Source organism: Paroedura picta, chromosome 3 (genome assembly GCF_049243985.1).
Source record: "Paroedura picta isolate Pp20150507F chromosome 3, Ppicta_v3.0, whole genome shotgun sequence".
NCBI lineage: Eukaryota > Metazoa > Chordata > Lepidosauria > Squamata > Gekkonidae > Paroedura > Paroedura picta.
The window spans coordinates 10,736,539-10,756,805 of record NC_135371.1 but is presented as its reverse complement, the minus strand read 5'-3'; the positions used below and the strand labels follow the sequence as shown (position 1 = coordinate 10,756,805).

Genomic DNA, 20,267 nt, shown 5'->3' with positions numbered 1-20,267 from the left:
GCGTCAGGTCCAGATGCACAGTGGTAGCTGGGCTGGGCCCAGTTGCAAGGTGGGGAACTGCAAGTCCTTGAAACGAAGGCCTCACTTTCCCCAGTATCCTCTTTCCCACACTATTTCCTCTTCCCTTCCTCCAGGCAGCCCCTATTTTCTTAACCTCCCTGGCTTCCTTCTCTGCTTTCCAACCCCCACAACCAACTTTCCTCCCACCCTCTTCAACTAGATGTATTTATATAATTTCTCTACAATTGGGGACCCAAAGCAGCTTGCAGAGGTCTCCTCTCCTAATAGTCCAGTGGGTGTGAACTTCCACAGCTGAATGAAGGTTCGAACAGCAGTTCCTAATCTGAAATTTTCACCACTACACGCTTGTTGTGCAAGGTGGCTGCTGTTGAATGACAGGACAAGCAAAAAAACTGCTGTATAAATCAAGACAACTCTGGGATAATTTCACCCCAGATTATGCCTGAGAAGACGCAGTTATGAAGACTTCTTCTAAGATGTATGTCATTTGTTGGGGCCTTCATTGGGCCCATGATCTTACTTGCTCTGGCTTCAACCAAAGACCTGGCAGAAGAGCTCCATCTTGCAGGCCCTGCAAAACTGGGCTCTAAGGCTCCAAGGAGGTTGGGCTGGGACCAAAAAGGCCCTGACCAAGGCCAAGCGAACTTCGTTTGGGGTTTGGAGCTTGGGAGTGAGGCCTTAGTCCATCCTCAAAAGCCTCCATTTTCTCTAGGGGAACTGATCTGCGTAGTCTGAAGATGAGACTTTATTCTAGGGTATCTCTAGGCCAATATTTTTTGTCCTATGGGTATATTTGGAATTTCACAAGAGAGCAGGTGGTGATCAGCACACCAAAATGGCAGGAGGTGGGGCTCAATGGAATATCTCTGTCCTTAAGCCTCCTGGGAAGAAGGAAAGCCTGAAGGGAAATGGAACCACACACTGACTAAGGAAAGTCCAGGTGCTTACCTGTCCTCCTGATCCCCCAGTGGAAAACCCTTTCATTTATACAAGGACAGCCAGTAACAAGTCCTCCCCACTTTTCGGAAATGACTGGCAGGTGCCAAAGTGCTGGCAGCATCATGTTGGGAAACCCTGATATAGGTTTTAGTGCTGACAACGGACACAAATATTTCATAATCACTGAACTGATATAACTTGTAAAGGTATCCCCTGTGCAAGCATTGAGTCATGTCTGACCCTTGGGGTGACACCCTCTAGCATTTTCATGGCAGACTCAATATGGGGTGGTTTGCCAGTGCCTTCCCCAGTCATTACCATTTACCCCCAGCAAGCTGGGTACTCATTGTACCGACCTCGGAAAGATGGAAGGCTGAGTCAACCTTGAGCCGGCTGCTGGGATCGAACTCCCAGCCTCATGGTCAGAGCTTCAGACAGCATGTCAGCTGCCTTACCACTCTGCACCACAAGAGGCTCTTATAACTTGTAGGCCTTTGTAAAAAAGAAAAAGTGACATTTTATTTATTGTATTTTGAATTTTGATTTCTGCTGTTCCCTTATGTATCAGTCACTGCTCCTTGGGAAGAGTTTGGGTTTGTTTTGTGCTATTCAGTGCAGCGAGGTGTTCTACCGAAATGCCATTCTGTCATCATGCTGGTAGGACGATAACAATTATTGCCCCTGAGATTCTGGTACTCTTCCATGGCAAGCTGAGCTGCTTTCCCGAGACACGCTCCTTCTCCACCAACATCATCTCTTTACCCACTCTGATGTGAAGAGCTTTTGCAGTCTTATCTTTCCCCACCTAATTCATGGAAGACTCCACCAGTTAAATTTCTGCCTGCTGTGTAAAAGGTAATTCCAGAAGGATAGCCGGGAAGCAGCAGCAGCAGAAAAAAAAGAAGAGAGGAAGAAAAAGTACTTTGCTGCAAAGAAAAAACATTGTAACCCGCTGAGAGAGACAGAGAAACCGATCGCTCATGTAGTTGTGAGCTCATGCGTTATGCAGGGGGTTGGACTAGATGACTCTGGAGGTCCCTTCCAACTCTATGATTCTAGTGGGAATAGGGATACCAGTCCACAGGTGGGAGCTGGGGATCCCCTGGAATTACAGCTCATCTCCAGGCGACAGAGGTCAGCTTCCCTGGGGTAAATGGCTGCTTTTGGGGGTGCTTTGGGACTCCACTGAGCTTGCTTCCCGCCCGAAATCCCACCCATTCCTGGCTCCACCCCCAAAGTCTCCAGGTATTTCCCCACCCAGAGCTGGCAACCCCAAATGGGGAACCTTTAAAAGACCTTCCTAAGTACCGCATTGCTGGAAATGGGGAAGTCAACCTGTGGTCCTCCAGATGTTCGTGGACTACAATTCCCATGAGCCCCTGCCAGCAAACACTGGCAGGGGCTCATGGGAATTGCAGTCCACGAACATCTGGAGGACCACTAGGGTTCAAAATCAAAGAAGCACGCTGCCTCTGCACCTGGAGGCTCCATTTACCAGTCGCGACCCGCAACCACACAGCTGCTAAGGCAATACGGCAAAGCCAGGCAGCGGGCCCTTTAAGAATCTCCGGCTCTTCCCCTTTGTCTCCTAGCGCGCGCGAGGGTCTCCCTCCCTCCTCACGTGACGGGGGAGAGCGGCTCGGTCCCGCCCTTCCTCTCCCTGGACGCGCTCGCGACGTCGCTCGAGCCCGGGAACTTCTTTCCAGGGTTCTTTCTCTCCACGCGGCTCCTTTGCTGCTGTGAGCGGCAGTGCCGGCAATGGTGAGGTCTGACGTCACGCCTTTGGGGGTGGGGGGCAATTGTTTTAAGGCGGGGGCGCAAAAGTTGGGTTGGTTTATGCCGGGTGGGCAGCCTTCGGGGTTGGACGCGCTTACTAGGCTGGCCCTGTCGGTGGTGGGGAAGCCACTCGCACGCCTGGCTGCCGTGCAGCGGATGATTCCGCTCCGGTTTGTGTGGGAGAGAGAGAAGGAGCCGGGCGGGCTTTTCTCTTTGAAAGTCATTGCTGGGTTATTTGGCCGTCAAGCAGGCGTGGCCGAACGGTGGCTCTCCGGATGTCTATGGACTATCGCAGGGGTAGTCAAACTGCGGCCCTCCAGATGTCCATGGACTACAATTCCCATGAGCCCCTGCCACTTGGCAGGGGCTCATGGGAATTGTAGTCCATGGACATCTGGAGGGCCGCAGTTTGACTACCCCTGGACTACCGTTACCATGCGCCCTGCTGGTAGTCCATAGACATCCCGAGAGCCACAGTTCGGACAACCCTGAGACAGATATGCAGTGGTGGTTCGCTGTATCATAGCTTTGGACTCTGATCTGGAGAGCCGGGTTTGGTTCCTGGCTCTTCCGCATGGAGCCAGCTGGGTGACCTTGAGGCGGTCACAGTTCTCTTAGAGCTGTTCTAGCAGAGCAGTTCTCTTGGAACTCGCTTGGCCCCACTTATCTGGCAGGGTGTCTGTGGTGAGGAGAGCTGTTTGTAAGCTGCTTTGGGTTGTGAAAAGCGGCATGTAAAAAAATAACAGCTCTTCTTCTGTTGGCTGCTTCTGCATCACAGCCCTGGTATTCCTTGGTCATCTCCTCTCCAAGTATCCACCAGGGCTGACAAGATTGGTCTCTAACCTGGACCATCGAGGTCAGTGTGGGCACATTTAATGACTACCAAAGAATTTGTACTGCTCACTATAGCACAGGTCTGCAACCTACAGTAAGGTAAAGGTATCCCCTGTGCAAGCACCGGGTCATGTCTGACCCTTGGGGTGACGCCCTCTAGCGTTTTCATGGCAGACTCAATACGGGGTGGTTTGCCAGTGCCTTCCCCAGTCATTACCGTTTACCCCCCAGCAAGCTGGGCACTCATTTTACCGACCTCGGAAGGATGGAAGGCTGAGTCATCCTTGAGCCAGCTGCTGGGATTAAACTCCCAGCCTCGTGGGCAGAGCTTTCAGAGTGCATGTCTGCTGCCTTACCTTGCCACTGCTGCCTTGCCACAAGAGGCTATGCATCCTATAGTACAGGTAATTAAAAATAAAATGGTGCTCTTCCAGTATATTGAAGAGAGAGTTGGGAATTTGTGATGCTGGAGTATTGTTTCCTTGGCTGATGGTTTATTCATTTTCCCTGTGTAGCTCTTCTATTCCTTCTTCAAATCCCTGGTAGGGAAGGACGTGGTAGTTGAGCTGAAGAACGACTTGAGGTATGGCTTGATTTAGAATCGTTTATTGCATGAAGAACAGGAACCCCAGTTCCTAGGGTTTTTTTGAAGCTACTGGAAGGGTTTCCTGAAGTTAATTAAATTTTTATATATTTATAAAATTGTTAAACATTAATATATATGTTCACGCCGACCTCCCCCCCCCAAATGGCCAATTATGGGCCTGCAGGGGGTGGGAAGGGGAGGGGCCCCAGGTGGGCACAGACACAGCTATGCTTCCCAACCATATTCTGTACGATCCTGCCACTTCTGGGGTTTCTCAAAGCCTGAAGAATGTTTTGGGGGTTTCTCCACGGTCAAATAGTTGAGAAAGGCTGTCCTAGGGCCTAACCCCTTTGTCCTCCACTTTCACTGAAAACCCAAAGGCTCCTATCTCCCTTCTCTAATGGTCTAGATCTTACACTCCCAATTGAAGATGTATTTTGATTGGTTTTTCTTCCTCTCTCTTCTACAGTATTTGTGGGACCCTGCATTCTGTGGATCAGGTATGAACAGCAACATCTGTTTCTTTACCCTGGACAGTGAAATTTGTTCCCCAACGGTTGAGCTCCTTCAAATCCCAACCTGTTTCTAGTAGCTGCCCATTTTCCTGGGCAGTAGCAACTGGGTGACCAGTATCCTGGGAGCGTATGAACAAGCCTCGGAACAAAACTTACTTGCCCTTTGAATCTTTTGTCACGTAGCTTTCCCTTTTCGCTTTGCAGTATCTGAACATCAAGCTCACCGACATCAGTGTGACAGACCCAGAGAAATATCCCCATATGGTGAGTATCTGTCACATGCTCAGCCCACCGTTCCCCTAAGAAGCTTGGAGATGCATGGCTATTCCCAGCTCCGGTTTTATCCGCACAACAGTCCTGTCATGTAGGCTGGCTTCCTATAGTGGAAAACCCCTCACAAAGAAGATGTGAATAGACTAGGCCAGAAAGATATTTCTAAAGGTTTATTATTTAATTTATTCCACCATTGTTGCTATTATTGATGTACACTGCCCTGAGCCAACCTGGGAGGGTGGTTTATATATTCCATAAAGAAAACAGTAATTGCACCATTTCTGATTTTTGTATTCCTAGTCCTTTTGCATTGCATTATTAGGCATTCTGTGCTCTTTGACTGCATTGTTTGTACACCATGCATTTTCCTGGAGGTCCCTTCCAACTCTCTGGTTCTTTGCCATCTGCCTGGAGCATCCATGAGGAAGACAGGCTATAAATAAAAGAATATAGTCATTCACCTAGGGCCATCTGGGATGAAGTATGCCAGCCTTTGGGACTTATCTTTGGCCCCTCCTCTGTGCTCATTTTGAAAACACTGAATGTGCTACTTAGGGACCAAGAGTTGGAGATGCTGCAAACCTGTCTTGAGGCCCTTGCTGCCTTTCCTGGGTACATATGCTTGTGACATCAAGTTGCAACCAACTTACAGTGATCCCAGCTTAGGGACCTTAAGAACATAAGAGGAGCCTTGCTGGATCAGACCAATAGTATATCCAGTCCAGTGTCCTGTCTCCCACAGTTCCTCTGCTTGGCAGAGGTTTGCTGTTGCCTTCCTCTGCTGTTGCTTTCCTCCATCCAATTACTGATTCTGCTTAGCTTCTGTAATTGGGCTAGATACGAGGCTGCCTTCCCTTACCCTATCCCTCGTATCGCCCCACTATTTTGAGTCTTTCGTTGTGAATGTATCCAACGCAACCTTTCCTTAATATCTGTTTGGGCCTCCACTGCAGAAGCCCAAAAGCAGTTCACATTGTCTTTTCTCGCTCTCTTGGTTTTATTTTCATAGCAGCCACCCTGGGAGTAGGTTGGGCCAAGGCAGAAAATGAATGGCTTCAGGTCATCCAGGAAGCTTCCAGAGTAGAACAGGGATTTGAAACTGGGCTTCCTGGTTCCTACTCTTGATGCTTTACCCTCTACACTCTGCTGGCTATAAACTATACACTAGTACCTGGTTCGGGATAATCTTAATGCTTCTACTTCACAACCCTTCAGCTTGCCTCCCTGGCTCTAATGCTCTTTCTCCCCCCACCCCCCAGTTGTCCGTCAAGAACTGCTTTATTCGTGGCTCAGTCGTCCGCTACGTGCAGCTTCCGGCCGACGAGGTTGACACGCAACTGTTACAGGATGCCGCGCGGAAGGAAGCTCTTCAGCAGAAGCAGTGATGATGGTTTTCCGTTTTTTTCTGTATTGCCCGATGGTGTGTCACTGTGTTTTCTTGGAATAGAATGAGGGTGGGTGTGGGGAAACCTCTTCTGGAGGGGATCCTGCAGTATTTTGTGTCTGTCTGGAAAAGAGCAAGTGTGCACACAGCTGGTGTGTAGTGTGCTTGTCAGCCTGTTTTTTGGACCTGCCAGAAGAATCAGATTTGCTAGCTTACTTTCTCCAGTCCTGTGGCTCTGCTAGGTGCATGGATCCCATGGCTAGAAAATCACAGGGAAATTATTTTTTATAAAAAGCGCTGGGAACCCTCTCTGGAAAATGGCAGTAACTTTATTTTTTATAAAAAGCACGAGGGATACAATTTGTTTTCCTAGATCTCCCCATTCCAATCTTAAATGGTCAGAGAGACTTCCTGGGTAGTGTCTGGTATTCAGTTTTCTGTACTGTGCTCACAAACTTCAGAATATGCGATCTGTCCATTTGCCACTGACCTTTTCTAGGATTCTCCATGTAGATGTGTATTTTGGGGTCTTATGTATTTGACCAGCACAAATCTTGCATTTGGTCAAGTTCAGCAATTACCGAAAAAGACCTGAAAACTCCCAAGAGCCTTGTATGCCAATTATTTTTGTCCTGTGACAAAATTCCACTTTGTCTAACTCTGGGCTCTTCAAGGGGTATTAAGGACTAATAATCCTATTTTGATGTTATTTTTGGCCATTAGAGATTGCTGTACAGTCAGTTTATCTACCTGTCAAAATGATCCACCCCCCACACACCCCCTGGCGTTCTGGATGTTCAGTGATTTTGAAGTAATGAAGAATGAGATGTATTCATTTTCGTGTTTCTGATCTTTTGTTACCATTACAAGAATATGTGGCTATTTTTGTTTTTTTTAGAAGGTCTCTTTAAAACTTTGTGTAAAAAGTTATAATAAATAAAATGTTGAATTTGTTGAAAGTTTGTGACTTGGAGTGTAACTCCTACCTGGAGTATTCAGAATTCTGTTGAGGCCTCTCTAGTGGGGCTTAATCGCAGAAAAGTAGACTTCATGTCTCTTGTACAAAGAGGATGGTACAGTTGTTCTATTTTTACAGTCTTCTATGAATAGCCTCTTTTGGCGCAGAGTGGTAAGGCAGCAGACATGCAGTCTGAAAGCTCTGCCCATGAGACTGGGCGTTCGATCCCAGCAGCCAGCTCAAGATTGACTCAGCCTTCCATCCTTCCGAGGTCGGTAAAATGAGTACCCAGCTTGCTGGGGGGTAAACGGTAATGACTGGGGAAGGCACTGGCAAACCACCCCGTATTGAGTCTGCCATGAAAACGCTAGAGGGCGTCACCCCAAGGGTCAGACATGATTCGGTGCTTGCACAGGGGATACCTTTACCTATGAATAGGAAGTGTCTTGGATCTTTTTTTAAATTCTGATCTCTGGGCGTTGTATCATTACCTACAATAGAAACAGATGATACGAAAGGCTTATTCTCCACAGCATAACAATGAAAAGAAACAACCGTCTCATTTTCTGAAAGAATACCTTTTCCACACACATGTTCTGTTGTTTGCTCGTGGAGCATCTCTTGGGTCTGCAGAAGGTCCTAGGTCAATCCTTGGCTTATACAGTTAAAGCAGGGATTTTCAACCAGTGTGCCCCAGCGGGTGAGGGTGGGATTTTTAAATATATATAATTTAAAATTCTAATTAGGATTTTTGCCCTTATATGGACAGGCCGATCCATCCCCTCCCAAAGTGACCAAATGGGCCTAGAGGGGCTGAGAGCCAGGCCCCTGGTGAACCCCAGGCTTGGAGGGGGTAGCTGAGGGATGTGTCTCAAAGCCTGAAATTCTTTTCAGTAGGGCATACATGGTCAAAAGTTTGGAAAAGGCTGAGCTAAAGGGATCAGGGGGCAGGGGGTGTGAAGGGCCTCTGCCAGAGACACTGGAGAGCTGCTGCCAGTTTGAGTAGACAGTACTGACCTAATGAACCAGAAGGCCTGATTCAGTAGAAGGCAGCTTCACTAAAATAATTCTCAGAAACTCCTTCAAGGGATAGTCAACCTGTGGTCCTCCAGATGTTCATGGGCTACAATTCCCATGAGCCCCTGCCAGCAAATGATGGAAGGGGCTCATGGGAATTGTAGTTCATTAACATCTGGAGGACCACAGGTTGACTACCCCTCCGACAGCTCCTCACTTTTGTGTGTAGCAGCCTAGCACTTCCTTTACTTTCATCCTCCTTTCCACAGTTTATATGGTAATACCCTGACTCAGAGTTCACCTCTCTCGCACCTGCTCACCACTGCGTTGTTGAACATATTAGGCAACTATTTTATTTGTTTTGGAAGAGGAAAAAATAGGTTTTTATATCCTGCTGTTTACTACCCGAAGGAGTCTCAAAGCAGCTTACAATCGCCATCCCTTCCTCTCCCTACAACAGACACCCTGTGAGGTAGGTGGGGCTGAGAGAACTCTGACAAAACAGCTCTAACAGGGCTGTGACTAGCCCAAGGTCACCCAGCTGGCTGCCTGTGGGGGAACGGGGAATCAAACCTGGCTCTCCAGACTAGAGGCCACCACTCTTAACCTCTACACTCTCTTAGTACAGAAAAATGTGGCAGAGAGCGCAGAGTCTTCTGCCTCCTCAGTTAGTTCCCACAGCTCAGAAGAGCAGCCCCTAGATTTGAGGATTCAGCAGCCAAAGGAAAATTGAAGCCAAAACTTGGAATTCATGAACACATCTGTCATCAAGGTGGAAATATAACCCTTTAGATAGGAGCGCTGGAGAGGAAAGCAACAAAGGATAAAGAAGATCGCGTTGCTCAGCTGAGCAGGACAATCCCCTCTTGCTCTCTTGGATCTTCTTAAGTAGGAGCAAGGCATCGTCCGACACGCAAGGAGTCCTTTCCATCGCTAGGTGGCGCCCGTCACCCCCCCTCCGGGAGCATCTGTTTCTGGCCACCAGCACTTCTCCAGCCAGCTTGTCCCGCACGCTCTGGAACAGCCTATGGAGGCCACGTCCATAGACGGTCAAAATACTAGAGCGGCACGCAAGCGCCCTTATCGGCACTTCCGGTCGCAAATCGAACTCGTACCGCGCCGTAGTCGCACAGTGCGAGTAAGGACCAAAGCCGCCGAAGACGGTCTAGGAGGCCCATCGCTCTGGTTTCTTTCTTCCTCTATGAATGGGCGAGGTCCCAGCGCAGTCAGTTCAGGGTTGTCCGTGGATGTGCCTGTCTGAAAATGCCCCATGACTTTATCCTCCCACTGGGAAGAGGTTCTAAGATAGTCACCGAATACATTGACCCCCCCCCGTTTTATATTCTTATATAAAAGTAAATATTGAGGGTGATACTAGGATTTCTAGCAATATCTGAATTGTAAAAATATGACAAAACCTTGTGAAAGTTGGTTAACTTGCATTAACCTCCCAGACAGAGTTTATTCAGGGAAATTGTGTATTATAACTGCAGGTGACACCAGCTCTTCTGTGGCTATTTTCTTATTTGAAAATAAGCTATATTCGTCAGTTGCACACTAGTAAAACATTCAAACATAAAGCTTCAACAGCAACTTGAACTAAACAAAAGCTTCAGCAGCAACGGAAGTAAAACTGATTTTCAGAGATACATTTTACTGATATTTGCAACACAGAATCAGAAATTATTTTACATTTTCTTCCTGACTTATAAACATGACCAGAGAGACTCGCTCTCCCATCCTCAACACATAAAACAATCAGTAACTGTCAAAGCTAAGAGCATCAGAATTCTCCCATCATGCAACACTTCAGTATCTGTGAATGTGCATGCAAGAATGTACAATAAAAAGTCCCAACATATATTTGGGGGCAAACCTTTTTTTTTTTTTTTAAATCAGGTTTCTGACTCCACATTTGAATACCTTGTCATAAGCAAGAATATTCCCTCCCCCCAAAAAGCTAGCTCGTTTTAGCAACACTTTTAAAAGAAGAATTAGATGGATACACTGACAGACAGTGCGGTCTAAGGTAGAAATAAAACTTGGCGCTCGATCACCTAGGGGTGGCCAAATTGTGACTCTCCAGGTGTCTATGGACTACAATTACCATGAGCCCCTGTCAGCATCATGCTGAAAGGGACTCATGGTAATTGTAGTCCACGGGCATCTGGAGAGCCACGGTTTGGCCACCCCAATTCCTCCTGCGCTTAGGGCAGGGGTAGTCAACCTGTAGTCCTCCAGATGTTCATGGACTACAATTCCCATGAGCCCCTGCCAGCTGGCAGGGGCTCATGGGAATTGTAGTCCATGAACATCTGGAGGACCACAGGTTGACTACCCCTGGCTTAGGGGACCCAGGACTCTTGGTCCCCCTAAGCACAGAACTGCTTTCCTTCTGGAAATGCGTTAAGCACCGTCTTGATGGCTCCGCATTCAAGCTTCGCCAGCTGCAGGCGGTGCTGTAGGCGCCTACAGGCGGGGTCCTTCTGCAAAGGGAAAGTAGCACGTGTGGACAGAGCTGCTACCGGCTGGCGGTGCAGGTAAGGGGGAAGGTCCCCTCCCCCCCCAACCCCCCAAAAAAACCTCCTCTCTCTTTGCCAGGCAATTCCCCCCGTTGCTCGGGTTCTCTTCCTTTTTCGCTCCCCCCTTTTTCTTCCAGAGGACCTGGAGTCCTGGCTCCTGATCGCCTGCCCCCAAACCCGCAGGATCCCCCTTCCCTTCCAGAAAACACATGGCCTCTTGGTCTCGGGTTCCGGCTTCCAGCCGTTTTCCGGGCTCCCCTGGCGGAGCTCCCACTTCTTCCCCCAGGAACCAGCACCCCAGGTTCCCAGACCCCTCCGTTGCTCCTTAACGCGGCTGCACCCATCTTGTATCTTCCCTCTCCACGAATCCCACCCACCGCCAGCCCCTCAAGCGTTGCTTTCTCCAGCCTGAAAGCAGTCTGTTCTTTTCTCCCCCCTTTGGTAAAACTGCAGGCTGCTTTGGGGTGACAGTAGGGCGGGGGTGGGGGCTAGAGCTGTTAGTTCCAGATTGGGGAAACTCCGGGAGATTTAGGTTGGAGGAGAGGGAGGGACCTCAGTGGAGTACGGTGTCAATAGAGTCCATCTGTCAAAACACATTTTCTCCAGAAGAAGTGACCTTTGTAGCCTGGAGATGTGCTGTGATTCTAGAGGAACCCCAGATTCCACCTGATAGCCTGCTAGGATTTCATGTCTGTGTTAAAAGGATGATTTTTGGATAGTGTTAACCATTTCCCTACTTAGGAGTGATGATCTCCCAGGGCGGGGGTGGGGAAGGTAAGGTGTGTATTTAGCTTTTCTTCTGTCAGATTTCATGGAGGAGATTTTAAAGCCCCCCTCCCCCCCATTTGTCAGATACAGTACAGTACACAGTATTTAAAAACTGGTAGTATCTGTGTGCTTTGAACAATCTTTTTATTGTCTGCTTTTAGATCCTTCTCCCATTCTGGTGCCAAGGTGGGGTAGAGTTTGGGTACTAAGATATCTAGATTGAAGAGCCAGACCTCTGGGTTATCTGGGTGGGAAGTAGCAGTAATAACAATGTAGAGAAACTGGTATCCAATGAAAGGCATGATTTCTGGCTTGACTAGAATAGGGAGTGTAGGGCAGGGGAGGGAGCAGAAGGATGAGACTTCTGCATTCTTTGCAAATAAAACATGTTTTCCCCGTACAAGAGGGCATTAAAAGTTACATAAAGGCAACAAAGCACTTCCATATTCAGTCATGTATGTGTTTGTATGGCGGAGAGCTGAGGGGAGGAAGGAGTCTTTTGCATTTGCCTCTTGTGTTGACATTTCATTCTGAAAAGGAAACCAACGAGTTACTGAAGAATTGCTGCAGATTGCATCATTTAAACACCACTTTTACATGCGTCAGGGCTGCGTGGAGCCTGCTGGAACCTAAAAGGCAGGGATCCCATAGTTCATGAGTCACTTCCATCCTCCTGAGTGGTGTAAAATTGGTGCGTGGCGCACAAAGGGGAAAGCAAACAGAAATTTCCCGGTCTGTTGTGACTTTAGAACTAAGTTTCTTGTGATAAAAACAATGAGCAATCGATTCAGGTTGTGAATAATGGATTTGTGGAAATCGCTGTTAGAGGGTGTGGTGATAGTTGACAGTTTAAGGTTTTTGTTTTTTTTAAAGAGGTAGACAAATTAATGGAAGATAATTCTACTGACAAATATCTACCATGATAGTAAAACGGAGCCGCCGTGTTCGGAGACATTGTGCCTTTGACTTCTGGCAGCTGACAGGTGTGGAGGAATCTATTGCTTCCTGTCTTGCTTCTGGGCTTCCTAGGCTGACTTGGTTATCTTATCTAGAGAAATATTATTATTATTATTATTATTATTATTATTATTATTATTATTATTATTATTATTATTATTATTATTATTATCGATTTATTTCCCGCCTGTCCCCGAAGGTTCAGACAAGATAGCACAGACAAAGAGGGAGGGAGGGAGGGAGGGAGGGAAGGAAGGAAGGAAGGAAGGAAGGAAGGAAGGAAGGAAGGAAGATGCTGTCATCTAATTGCAAGGCGATCAGAGAATAGTTGTAAAGTCTTATCCCAGGGGGATTAAAAAAAAGCAAGCAGACCCAAGGTTAATCTTCAAGGTGCAGCAACATACTGCTGGGGATGACTTTACCGCATGTGTTAGCCCTACCTTCAGTGCTTTTGTTTCTTCCTTTCCAGGTCACACTGCCTCCTACCATGCCCACTCTCTATCTTTCCCCGCATCCGGATAACTTCCAGAATCTCCGTGTGCTCGTTGCAGGCCGTTATGGCCGACAGGAGCCCAAGGTGGTCGAATTGCCTCCTGACAGAGAGCTGTGGAGCCCTTCCTTCTCTCTGCCCAAACTCCCGGCTCTGGAAACCCAAGCAGGTGTCTGCATATCTGGGCCGGCCGCCGTTTCTTACCTGCTGTCCCCAGATAACATGAGAGGGCAAGGGCCGAAAGCGAGTGCTTTGGTTCAGCAGTGGGTCCATTATGCGGATTTAGAAATTGCCCCTGCGGCCTGCACGGCGGCCTTCTCTGTGTTGGGGATCTCCAAGCAAAATAAGCAGGTGAGAAGCCAATCGCTGGGGTTACTGCTGGAGCTCTGTACTGTGTTATGTCGTAGCTAGGTGTAGCGAACCTCTTCCTGAGATCCAGCAAAACCCCTGGCCCAATCTTACTTAATATTCTCTGAATGTGTGTTTTTCTGAATTAGTTTGTAGATTTGACCCCTGAGGAAGGCTGTAGAGGGTGAAATGTAGAAGGACTTCCGTTAGTCATTTGACACGTTCATCAACTTTGTATAAGAAATGTTTACAGTTTATGTAAAACTTGTGGTCTGACATTCAGGTGCTTATGTTTTAAATCTGGCCTACATACCCATGTAATAAACATTTAATTGGTTGTTATTTTATTTGATGTAGCCTGACCCTCTTCTCCAATCTTACTTCTGCTGCAAGCTTAATAGCTACTTTTGCGTAAACTGTCTCCCAAGTTCAGTTCCCCCCTCCCCCATCTGCAGGAGGTGATCTTGTTATTCAACTTTATTTCCATGCTGCTGAATATTGCTGAGCTAACATGTGAGAGAGCCTTCACTGATCAACTTTTAGCCCATTCTTCCTTTCAGGAGTGCTGAGAGACGCACGTCATTTTTCCCTGTTCCATTTTCTCTTCACAACCTCCCTTGTGATTTAGGTTAGGATTGGGGGAAGTTGCTAATTCAGTATCCTAACTCTACATATGTGGGGTTGAGTTACAGCTGACTTACGGTGATACCAACAAAGGACTTTGTAGGCAACTGGGAAGCAGAAATGGTTTTCCATTGCTTTCCCCTTGTGGATCCCACCCCCCTTCAAGTCTCAATGCTGCTTAGTTTCCATGATCTGACAAGATTAGGCCTCATCCTGTTCTAATGCTGAACTCTTGCTGGAACAATGTTGTATTCAGTTAGAATGAAGTGGGGCGGTGGTTTGTGAACTTTTTTACTGGTGAGAACCCCCTGAAACATTCTTCAGGCTTAAAAAAACCCCAGAAGTGGCACGATGGTGCACAATATGGTTGGGAAGCATGCCCTGTTAGCTGTCTCCCTAACACAACTGCATGAGATGGAGCTGGACTAGATGGACCACCGGTCTGATCCAGTCCGATCTCCTCTTGCCTTAAGCATTGCAGCCTTGAGCTGGATAGCTTCCTACGTCCACTGACACATGCAAGTTCTCTCCCCTTTTGCCCAGGTGTTGGATCGTGCTGTGGCAGAACTCCAGAAGCTCCTTGCGGTGTTGGACGGTCACCTGAAACTGCGGACGTACCTGGTCGGGGAGGCCGTGACTCTGGCTGATGTGACAGTGGCCTGCTGTCTGCTGCTGCCTTATAAATATGTGAGTCTCCTTGTAGCCCGTAGCTGCAGTTCGTAGCAGTTCCTAGACTGGCCCTCCTTTGAGACTAGCTTTTTCTTAGGGTGACTTGTCAGTTGCAGATACCGGCAGGCAAGAGTATTTTAAAATTGTGAGAAGGGTGGAAAATTGGAATTTTTATTTTTAATTGGCAAAAGTTCGCCTCCCTTTTCTCCCCTCCCCTCAGATTCATTCATTCATTCATTCATTCATTCATTCATTCATTCATTCATTCATTCATTCATTCATTCATTCATTCATTCATTCATTCATATCCCACACACCCCCGGGAAGGGGGACTTCAACATAAGCATAAAAACAGATACAGTAAATAAGTTATAAACAATTAACATTTAAAATCATCTAAAACAATGCATCAATCAACAATCAAACAGCTGTATTGACAGACTAGATCAGTGAGAGTGTTTAGGGGGTTTTTTTGGGGGGGGGTTACGGGAAGCTTGGACAGTGTCTAATCAAGTTGTCAGAAGTTCATTGTCCCCAACCAAATTCCTGGCAGAAGAGCTCCGTCTTGTAGGCCCTGTAGAACCGGGCCAGTTCTGTGAGGGCCCTCAGCTCTTCCAGGAGCTCATTGCACCAGGTTGGGGCCAGGGCAGAAAAGGGCCTAACCCTGGTTGAGGCCAGGTGTACTTCTTTTGGGCCAGGGATCTTGCATTTCCCTCCTCTCGTTGTTAGTCCTTTTTCATCTCTCCTGTCTGACTCTCCTGTTAAGTTGCTGTGCTTTTTCTCCTCCCTTTTACCTGCTTCTTCTAGATTCTGGACCAAGATCTTCGCACTTCCTACACCAACGTCACTCGTTGGTTCCTGACGTGCATCAACCAACCCGAATTCAAAGCTGTTCTCGGTCCAGTGAAGCTGTGTGGCCAGTCACCTGGTGGGGGATCCCTGAACTTAGAGTTCAAAGGTAAGATGCACCAGTCGTTTCCCTCCTACCCCTTCCTGCAGTCCTCTTGAGTTCAGTGCGGGATGGAGAAAGGACAAAGAATATGTCTCCTAAATTTCATCTATTTATCGTAACCGGTAAATTAGTTTTAAAATACTCTCTGCTTAATCAGGTATTCAAGAAAATGTTATTTTAATGCAAATATTCCTGGTTGATAGGCTTCCTGTTAGAAGAGGCTTTCTGTACTCTTTCTCTTACGGGGAGGGAATGCCTCTGCTAAGATGCAGTTGGTTGCTACATGTACAAGACCAGCGTATGTGTCCCATTCCTCCTGCCTTCAGCATTACATGTATGTAAATGTATGCAGATAATTGATAAAGCCCCTCAAGTGAATGAATTCTGGTCTGGGATCATGTGACACCCCTAGGAAGGAAGCAGGATTCCTGTTGAGCTTTCGTGCTAGATTCTTTCCTCTGCCAAGCGTTTGGCTGCCATTTTTTATTGTAGGTACCTGTTGCCAGGGCAACCAAAATGGCAGCTCAACTCTGATGAGAAGAAGGAACTTGGGGAGACTTTGGCAAGGCCTGTCAGCTATGTGAGGCCTGTCATGCCTTTTTAAAAAGAGACTTGGGGGGAGTGAGAGAGCCAAGGAGATTAGTTGCTATGGCTTACCTGCAGAAGCAACGAGAGAAGAAGGTGAGGTGGGGTCAAGATAGTGGAGGACAGAGATGGGCGGGAGGAGAGTCTGGGCACGGCTGGTTGGGAGCGTCTTGGTTGGCCTCCTTGTGGACCTGGCTCTTGGCAGAACACGTTCTTTCCCTTCCAGTCCATTCAAGGTCTCGTGGTGTATGAATACAGCTGGGTGGCGTCATTGGTATTTGTGTACTCCCTCCTCCCTCTTCAGATCGTGCAGCATGTCCCTCAGCAGAACGGTCAGAGCAGAGGCAACAAACGGAGCAGCCCCCCAAAAGCGCCTCCCAGCTGAAGAAGGAGGCCAAGAAGAAAGAGAAACTGGAGAAGTTTCAGCAGAAGAAGGAGAAGAGCCAGCAGCAGCAGCAGGGGGAGGTCAGGATTGCGTCGTCAGTGGGGTTCCAACCTCCAGGTGGTGAATACAGTACGAAAGAGGGCTGGGGTACACAGTATGCAAACCAGCCACCCCAAAAAGCCAAGGCTAACCTGTGTAGCAGGGACCAAGCAGAAATATAATCTAGCACGCAGTGTTTCACAATGCACAACTATGCAGGTTAACAGGCATAGAAATGCAATATGATATAAAATCTATAAGAATATAGTCATTCTATTGTAAAAAAAAAGAACAGTCCTCCTGCTTACACTAGATCATCCAGGCCTCCAGAGGAGAGAAGCCCAGATGTTCATGCTGTGGGATGCCGGCTAATATCAGTCCCATTTCACCCAGCTTCCTCACGCCTCGAAATTCAGTATCTTTTTGTGTGAACTAACAGAGTCCAGTTGTATTCAGGGCTGATTAAATCACTTCAGTAGTACCATTCTGTGCCCATGCATTAGAGAACATCAGAGTAAATTCACGCGGAAGGTGCTTAGAATGTGTATTGGAAGCTCATATCTTGACCAATGAAGGATTTAAGCAACTATATGCTTAGTTATGTAAGAGCCTCTTGTGGTGCAGAGTGGTAAGGCAGCAGATGCTGTCTGAAGCTCTGCCCATGAGGCTGGGAGTTCGATCCCAACAGCCGGCTCAAGGTTGACTCAGCCTTCCATCCTTCCGAGGTCGGTAAAATGAGTACCCAGCTTGCTAGGGGGTAAACGGTAATGACTGGGGAAGGCACTGGCAAGCCACCCCGTTTTGAGTTTGCCATGAAAACACTGGAGGGCGTCACCCCAAGGGTCAGACATGACCCAGTATTTGCACAAGGGATACCTTTACCTTTACCTTTTTATGCTTAGTTATACATTGCATAATACTGTGTGTTGGATTATATTTCTGCTTTGTGCCTGCTACACAGGTTAACCCCAGGAGGGGGAAGGAAATCTCCTGGGATTACAGTTGATCTCCAGATAAGAGAGATCAGTTCCTCTGGAGAAAATAGACTACATTCCATTGAAGTCTCCGCCCTCCTCAGGCTCCACCCTCAAAAGCTCCAGGTCTTTTGCAACCTGAAGCTGGCAATCCTAAGAGCAGATTCAGAAAAAAAGCAGGGTTGCATGACGTCAGGGTGGGAGTGGATGGGACAGAGTTTGCTTTCATCCAGTTTTCCCCCCCAAGACAGACGCCTCATCCATGCACATGCGAAAAGCAAACATGTTAGGGATAATCCTTGCTTGACATACCAAGCTTGTATCTTCTGGGGACCCTCAATATTGAGTCACGTTAAGTGGGTAAAGAGCGGGCTAGGATTTAAAAGAACGGAACAGACTTGCCTGGTTTTGGGAAATGGGCATTTCCCCTGTATTTGAAGCCAGTTCTCTTTCTCTCCTTGCTGGCCCGCCGCCTTGGGTCTTTGCAGAAGAAACCGAAAGCGGAAAAGAAGGAGAAAAAGGATCTCGGAGTTATAACCTACGACATCCCAACCAAACCCTGGGAGAAAAAAGGTACTGTCAATGATGGAGACAGATGGAATGGGCTGGAGCTCATGGGAACAGAAGGCAGGTGGTTCTGGATCAGAGAAAGGCTACATCTGGGCCAGCATCCCTGTTTCCCAGAGTGGCTTAGAGCACTCCACTGGGAAGCCACCCTGAGCCTTTGGGGAATGGCGGCATGTAAATTGGGAAATGTATTTGTTTTATTTTATTTATTAGTTTTATACACCGCCCCTCCCTGCAAGCAGGCTCGGGGAGGTTCACAACACACCTTTCATACATCGTATTATAAAATCATAGGTAAAATGCCATTGAAACCTTGTAGAGCTCCATTTTTCCGGCTCAGTTGATCCACTTTTCGGACAATATATAATGCTATTATTCAGTTTCTAGTTTAGTGGAGGGACTCAGAAAACCTTTATTGGCGCCATACACAAAACCCAATCCAAGGAAACAAAATAGGTTAAACAATATTACGTTCCCGCTCTTGCAAACATAAGCTATTTATTTGGAGCATGCTTCCAAGGGCATCGGCTACCCTGGCAAGTTTAACGGTACCCTTTTCTGAAAGTGTTAATTGGATGATGAGGGATTTAGAATTGGCTTTGGAATTTAAATCCATCAAATATGACTGGATTGAAGCTCTTTGGGGAGAGAAGACTGGACACTCCAAGACAATGTGTGGTAGTTTGGTGTCGTGGTTAGGAGTGCGGACTTTTAATCTGCCATGGCGGGTTCGGTTCTGCACTCCCCCACATGCAGCCAGCTGGGCTCGCCACGGCACTGTTAAATCTGTTAAAATTGTTCTGACTGAGCAGTAATCTCAGGGCTCTCTCAGCCTTACCCCCCTCTCAGGGTGTCTGTTGTGGGGAGAGGAAAGGGAAGGTGACTGTAAGCCACTTTGAGCCTCCTTCGGGTAGAGAAAAGCGGCATATAAGAACCAACTCTTCTTCTTCTTCTCCTTCTCCTTCTCCTTCTTCCTTCTTCCTTCTTCCTTCTTCCTTCCTCCTTCCTCCTTCTCCTTCTTCCTTCTTCCTCCTTCTCCTTCTCCTTCTCCTTCTCCATCTCCTTCTCCTTCTCCTTCTGTGTCCGGGATCTTCCCCAGGACACACTTGAGGGAAAGAAGTTGACTGTGGCAAGGAGGAAAGCCCTCTTTGCCAAATGAGAGTCCATTTGAGAGAGATAAGTTGGTAGGAGTTTATAGTTGGATAAAATGCCCCAGAGGGAATAACCTGGAGACGAATGGAGGGAGGCCCATAGACTTTATTGGTTATATTCGCTTATTCTAGCCTGGTGGTAGAGCGCCCTTTGGAACTTATGGCAAATAATAAATTTACAAATAAAATAAGGAGGGCTTGAAAGCAGCAACATTCTTTTGCTCTGGCCTCTTGATAGCATTAAGAGGTACGCTGCCTCAGAATATGGAGGTTCAACCTAGCTCTTACAGCTCATAGCTGATCTGGTGGATGCAAATTCCTCCGGTTCCTAGTGGCTACCCCTTGGTCTTCTGCAGCTTCCTGCCCCTCCCAACAACAGACAGAAGAAGCTGCTTAGTACTGAGTGAGACGCGGGAAAATGAGAAATAAGGACGCGCGTGTGCATTTGGAGAAAAGAGCCACCGTCCAGTAGGACCTTAAAGACTAACTAAATTTGTGGCAGGGTAGGAGCTTTCGTGAGTCACTGCTCACTTCTTCAGATGTGATTCGCACAAAAGCTCATCTCCTGCCACAAATTTGGTGCTGGTGGGCTCTGGCCCTTTTCTACTGCTCCAGACAGACTCACAAGGGACCCTGGAAGTCCCTTCCAACTCTATGATTCTATGAAGCATTCTCATCCCTTCCTTTCTGGGACGAGCCTGATGGGGCTTTGGAGTCCTGTGTGGTCACAGTCTCGCCCAGCCCTATTTGCTCCCAACAGATGGTCTTTCTCCACTTTGCTTTCCAAGATCCTTTTTCAGCTGGAGTTGCCAAAGGCCAGGCCCAGGCCCTTGTGCGTGCTGAAGGTGTCCTCAACTTGGTTCTCCCCTCTTATGGCACGCCAGCCCCCACGAGCTTTTCCCTTCCTTGTGCATCTTCTCCCGCTAACCAGTC

The 20,267-nt window shown here is 47.6% G+C and overlaps 2 protein-coding genes across 4 annotated transcripts in view; both read left to right on the top strand.

Annotated features, from left to right (window-relative positions):
• Positions 1-2,534: 2,534 nt before the first annotated feature.
• LSM2 (LSM2 homolog, U6 small nuclear RNA and mRNA degradation associated) lies at positions 2,535-7,287 on the top strand. The gene is made up of 5 exons (XM_077331265.1): positions 2,535-2,721; positions 4,086-4,153; positions 4,626-4,656; positions 4,876-4,935; positions 6,204-7,287. The coding sequence occupies exons 1-5, from the start codon at positions 2,719-2,721 to the stop codon at positions 6,327-6,329; spliced, it is 288 nt and encodes a 95-aa protein (XP_077187380.1). The 5' UTR covers positions 2,535-2,718; the 3' UTR covers positions 6,330-7,287.
• A 3,393-nt stretch (positions 7,288-10,680) lies between these two features.
• LOC143834205 (valine--tRNA ligase-like) overlaps positions 10,681-20,267 on the top strand; it is a 39,840-nt gene continuing 30,253 nt past the window's right edge. The window contains exons 1-6 of one of the 3 annotated variants that reach the window (XM_077330804.1): positions 10,681-10,843; positions 13,020-13,391; positions 14,556-14,699; positions 15,489-15,639; positions 16,523-16,683; positions 18,105-18,189. In XM_077330804.1, coding sequence (XP_077186919.1) covers positions 13,038-13,391; positions 14,556-14,699; positions 15,489-15,639; positions 16,523-16,683; positions 18,105-18,189 — 895 coding nt within the window. In that variant the 5' untranslated portion in view covers positions 10,681-10,843; positions 13,020-13,037. Of the gene's footprint in view, positions 10,844-12,465; positions 12,577-13,019; positions 13,392-14,555; positions 14,700-15,488; positions 15,640-16,522; positions 16,684-18,104; positions 18,190-20,267 lie in introns of those variants that run through there. The other 2 variants (XM_077330805.1, XM_077330806.1) reach the window with 2 other exon arrangements.

Excerpts from the sequence above, each read along its gene's own strand:
- LSM2 (XM_077331265.1), top strand. Across the intron at positions 4,154-4,625 it reads GAGCTGAAGAACGACTTGAG|TATTTGTGGGACCCTGCATT; the intron begins GTATGGCTTGAT and ends TCTCTTCTACAG. Across the intron at positions 4,657-4,875 it reads CCCTGCATTCTGTGGATCAG|TATCTGAACATCAAGCTCAC; the intron begins GTATGAACAGCA and ends TTCGCTTTGCAG.